We start from the raw sequence: 6,000 nt of genomic DNA, 5'->3' as shown, positions 1-6,000 counted from the left end.
AGCTTTCATCCACTGACACATTGCTGTGTTTCCCATCAATTTATTGAACATTTTGAGAAGTTGTTAATGCTCTGAAGCAAGTAATGGTTCTATTTATTTTACTCAGTGCTATTTTTACAGTATAATGTTTCCTCTCAAGGTGCCAAGCATTAGGCATGTTATTCCAGTGACTAAAATTGTGAGTTAAAGCTGAGTCATTCTGGTGAGTAAATCCCATGAATTAATGCTGAGTTGTTCTGGTGACTAAAATCACGAATTAAAGCTGAGTTATTCTAGTGTCTAAGCCTGGATGAGTTTGTTTCTTCAGTACTTTCATAGAAAAGGAGTTAACATCTGAAGTTTTGGACTGGTTATTACTGTTGCTTACCATTGTAATGTTTAAGTGCTTTTATTTTTTGCTTTCTACAAATAACAAGGTATTGAAGTCAGCCCTCTACCTTAACACTGGGGACAGCTATCTTCTTGCATTACTGTTATGGGTAAAGCACAGTTTAGAGAATTATTTTCCTCTGTCCCCAATCCTCACGTACAGACTGACCAGGCTTACTCTGCACACTGAGGCCCCCTCTGGGTGCAATAACATGCAATGCTGGAGGGAGTGATGCAGGGATGGAAGGAGGGGGAGGGAAGCAAAAGAATTTTACTATGTTGTCATCTTGAAAGCTGGTGATCATTTGTAATAGCCAAATGTCCCTACCACCCTCCCATATATGATGTGTGAAGACATTGATGCAGTTTGCATGTGTTTGCTGCCACATACTCACACACATATTATCAGGCTTTATTAGCCTGAATACATCAATAAAGACTTAAAAAGTAAAAAGCTAAAAGTCATGGGCCTTCAGAAGCCATATAGCTGAAACACTGTTATGTTCTTAAGGAGTAATTTGCATATATCGCATGGGTCACCACTACTGGGGGGTATAAAATATTTTCCAGTGAAGACTCTAGCTTGGGTGGATTTTTCTTGCATTGTAAGTGAATAGATTGTCCTAGTGACATGTTTACACTTTGGTATTTGTAGTTGTGATTTGTATACATGTACTGTCACTTTAAATGCTGCTACACTTATTCTTAGAAAGGGTTTTTATAGGTTAAATATTTACTGAGAGGTAGGTTTAAACAGATTTGCCCCAGCATTAAAGCAGAGGGCTGACTTCACTTCCTTGTTATTTATGAAAAATGAAAAATAAAAACATTGAAAAGTTGCAGTACTAAGCAACAGCAATAACCAGATCATAACTTCAAATGTTAATTCCTCTTCTATGAAGATGCTCAAGAAGCAAACTAAAAAGCTGAGTTATTCTGGTGACTAATCATGAATTAAAGCTGAGATATTCTGGACTAATCATGAATTAAACGTAAGTTATTCCAGTGACTAAATATCATGAATTATAAGCTGTGTTATTCCAGTGACTAAAATCATGATTTAAAGCTGTTATTCCAGTGACTATAATCAAGACTTAAAGCTGAATTATTCTGCTGACTAAAATCATGCATCAAAGCTGAGTTATTCCAGTGACTAAATCATGAATTAAAGCTGAAATATTCCAGAGAATAAAATCATGAATTAAAACTGAGTTATTCCAGTGACTAAAATTGTGAATTAAAGCTGAGTTATTCCAGTGACTAAATATCATGAGTTAAAGGTGAGTTATTTTGGTCACTAAAATCAAGATTTAAAGCTGAGTTATTCTGGTCACTAAGCCTGTTTGAGTTTGTTTCTTCAGTGCCATCATATAAGAGGAATTAACTTCTGAAGTTTTGGACTGGGTATTACTGTTGGTTAATATTGGAACATTTAAGTGCTTTTATTTTTCATTTCTCGCAAATAAAAAGGAAGTGAACTCACCCCTCTACCTTAAGGCTGGAGGTAGCTATCTCCTCACATTACTGTTGTAGGTAAAGCACAGCTTAGAGACTATAGAATGTGTAACATAAGAATGTTCTTGAAACTCACCAGAGATGCATACAAAAATCAAGAGGAATAGCACAGTGAAGCACATTGGTTGTATAAGTCATCCCAAATGGAATAAAAGTGTCCTACAAATTCTGTTGTAATAGATGTGATCCTAATTAATTAAGGTTATGTGTATTTTTCACAAATTATATAAAAAGTTATTGCAATGATAAAGCTTATGTCAGAATAATGAGGAGAATACATGATAAAATTAATAAGGTTGGCAGGGTCTTTACAAAAGTAATGCAGGTGTTGAAGCATTAAAAGACTTGGTAGATATAAGACCATCACTGAACATATTTGGAAGGGCAGTGTTATTAAACAGTTGTTGAAAATGAATGTGAAGCTGGATGTACTACATACTCATACCAAAGAAAAAATAAACTTTCATGAAAAGATTTCACACAAAGGATATGAAATACAGGAATATGATGATAGGATTCAACTGAAAAGGAAGGGAAGTAAAAAAATGAACATCTTAGTTTTTATCCATCTAAAGGGCATTGGCATTATCTATCTGTATGCATGAATGTATTCTCAGATGTCAACCTGCAAAAACACTGGCAATTCCAAATATAGACCCAGTTCCCACCAATCACTGCTCATCACATCACCAACAGAGAAGAGGACTAAAGCTCCAGTTTGATAATAAGCTGCTTCCTGTGCCAAGGGTGCAGGATTTTAATCTTTCCACCTGCATTTACCTACTGTGTGACCTTCAGCAAGTCACTTAACTGGATAGTGCTTTGCAGCAACTGGAAATGTGGACGAGGCTTATTGATAGTCTTCTGGACTGCATGCCTAGTAGCTAGCTGTGAACTATGAACCAGAAAGATCAAACATGGATCCTGTTGGGGTCAAGTAGTTGTTCTGTAGCATTGATCAAATTTTGTCAACAAATCCTGTGTTGACCAAATTAGCATTTGATACTGTGAGCTGCTATCATTTATAAATCTATCTATCTATCTATCTATCTATCTATCTATCTATCTATCTATCTCTAAACTGCTTTTGGTCAACAAACAAATGATCGACAAAAGATGGTCTAAAACAGATAATATTGATAGAATCAATATTACACCATTGAGGTGTAAATGCCCTTTCCTCATTGTTATGTGACTTCAGAGTTTGTACATTTAATTAATAGGGGGTGTGGGTAGGCTTGTCGTCCTGCACATGACCTATGTATATATATATATATATATATATATATATATATATATATATGTATATATTTTTTTTAGACTGGAATAGAAATGCTAGAAAGTTATGGGATAATAACTGCCTGTCTGAGTGTTACTTAATTTGATTAACCTTTAGTAATGTTTATATATATATATATATATATATATATATATATATATAGAGAGAGAGAGAGAGAGAGAGAGAAAATCAAAAAATATTGATATTCTTGCAATACTTGAGGGGGATCATATAGTCATCATACTGGTTAACAAACAATGCATATTTTGGGAAGTATGTGGTTAAACTATCATATGGAAAGCAGGTCATAGTTTTGGGATTGATTTGAAAATTAAATGCAGCGTGGCAAGGTGTTGCCCTTAACTTGTGAGAATGAAATGACTGAAAGCAATTCCAAGAGAAGACTTGTGTATGCTATTTACAAATCAAGAAATGTGAACCCTTCTCACACCTCTCTGGACTCCATACACCTAATTACAAGAAATGGAATTAGGATATCAAGGAAATATTTGGCATAATGTTAAATTGGAATGACATGTCTGAAATGGTAACTATAATAAGAAATCTGGCCCATATGGGGCATGCAATAACAAGCAGGACTATCATGATGATTATTGGAAAGCATGTTTACCCATAAACAAAATCATAAATGCGATTAACAATGCAGCTATGTATGAATATTAATTCCTGTGTCAGTGTCTGTTTATCAGACAGTGTGTCTTGGCAGTAACTCAACACAGTCCAGCATATTAATGCTGTTATCAAACATGGCTGCCTAAACTGTGTTGATATTATTTCTTAGAAAGATGACTACACTCGTCTCGTCCCTTACCAAGTTTTCATATTATATTCATAAATTTTGCAATCTAAATTCTGTGGCACCAGTGTTTATCTTTTCATTAACCATCTCTTTGTCTCTATTGGTTTGTGTTAATTGTGCATAATACACATCTGCATTTTAGGCTCTTTGTATTAGTTAACAACAAACAGAATGATATGATTTTAACTTCAGCATCACTGCTGGTTATTAATAAGTGTTTTCAATATGTGTCAACATTATGCAACATTGTCCTATAGGGTATGACTCACATCTGTGTTTTTGAACTAAAGGTAGAACTGTTGTTCCATTCAAGCTATTTGAAAAGGAAGCCATAAATAAATGTTATAAAACCAGCAGCTTATTAGTGTTCTAAATTAAATGGTTAAATATTTATTTTTTTTTTTGCTGGAGTATTACAGTTATAAAATTGTATTGCAAAAAAATACCTTACCCCAGCCAACAACACAAAGCTTCACCATATACCATCTAACATAGATGTTGAAAACTTTCACAAGCAGCAAGTAGAGGTGAAATCCTTCAATACCCATCCAGGTGAAACAGCAGAGTAAAGAGTAGTGCATGATAACAGCAATCAGGATGCACAGGGATTTGATGTGAAAGGAAGCCAGCCACCCGTTCATCAGAAACGATATGTTGATCAGGAACAAGGCACTGCACAGGTTTATGTGTATTTTTGTGGAATCATCAACTTGTAATTTCCTGCATTGAGTATAAAAATGTTCACATTAAAAAATGTTGAATAAAGTAAATGTCCAGGACTGTCCACTTGGTATTGTGTAGTTATTAACATTATAGTATAAGACTGTTGAGAATACTACATTGCAAATGTCTAACATACACATATTCACATTGTACCGCCCACAGCAGAACATTGTGTAGTCTTACACCTTCTACACTGTCATTTTGTATTTGCATACACCCATATTCTTATCCAGCATACTCTTAAAGCTATATAGGAAACATGCTTTGACTAGCCAACATTCATCTACAACTGTTTTAGAATGTCACTTCGGTCACTTTGCTCTCATACAATTGATTCTGACCAATCTCAAGACTGTTACAGTGATCCAATAATGTGTGTGCTATTAGTACTGATTTATGTCTCATGTATTCAGACAAACATTCTTGTATTGACTTTCATCACCGGATTCTTTTTGTTACATTATCTGAAGGACATGTATTTTACTATTAAGTACATAACAAAATATAAACATTTCATAAAAATTTCTCTTATTGCTATTTGGAGTAAGAAGTCTTTGAACTTAAAGGTAGGAAGCTAGTGGAACAGATGGCTATCATATAAATGTTTAGGAGGTAGTACACATCCAAATAGTATACAGCATACCTGCTGTGTTTAGTAGTAGTCTAAAAAGGAACCAGCATTTGCATTATGGAAAGAGAAGGTCACTGGTTTAAAAGCTCTGGTACAGAAAGTTAGGATGATGTTGCTAGAATACTAGGCTTTGCATTAGCTGACTAGTAGGATGCTGCCCAGTTTCCAGGTATAATCCTTTTCATGAATGACTGTGCAGTACTGAGGACTAATGCAAAAAGATATGCAGCAGGTGTCTTGCAAGTGTTTAAATTAACTGAGGAAGAGTCAGATTTAAACTTCTGTATTGTCATTCATAAGAATTCTGCACATGTGTGGTTGAGTCCCGCATAAGTAGTTATGAGAGGAAGAAGTGGGTTGGAAGATTACAGGCAGATAGAAAGAACTGATTGTCGGGCATGGTAATCTACCTTGTGAAGTGGGAAAGCAAAGATCAGGTGCATGTAATGGTTAGGAGAACTGAGAGAGGTTTTAAACAAAATGGGAGTAGGTCGGGGAGTGTGAGAGGTTTGATAGGTGGTGTCGCTCTCCTACGTTGGACACAATAGAAGAGTCTATGTGGTCTCTGTTCAAGCAGCTTTATTTTATACAAACACATCACGATAGAAGTTAACTGACTTTACCTTAAGTAACTTATATACAAACTAACTGTTGGAATTATAT

General features: G+C 35.0%; 1 protein-coding gene across 1 annotated transcript in view; it reads right to left on the bottom strand.

Annotated features, from left to right (window-relative positions):
* Positions 1–6,000, bottom strand: part of LOC122809685 (adhesion G-protein coupled receptor G2-like) — a 345,403-nt gene that overhangs the window by 206,643 nt on the left and 132,760 nt on the right. The window contains exon 5 of the mRNA XM_044081361.1: positions 4,435–4,703. Within this exon, the coding sequence (XP_043937296.1) occupies positions 4,435–4,703 (269 nt within the window). The remainder of the gene's footprint in view (positions 1–4,434; positions 4,704–6,000) is intronic.

This window comes from Protopterus annectens, chromosome 8.part0 (genome assembly GCF_019279795.1).
Source record: "Protopterus annectens isolate FY-2018-M chromosome 8.part0, PAN1.0, whole genome shotgun sequence".
In the NCBI taxonomy this organism is placed as follows: domain Eukaryota; kingdom Metazoa; phylum Chordata; order Ceratodontiformes; family Protopteridae; genus Protopterus; species Protopterus annectens.
Note: the sequence above shows the minus strand (reverse complement) of the source record. Positions and strands in the feature narration are given on the sequence as shown.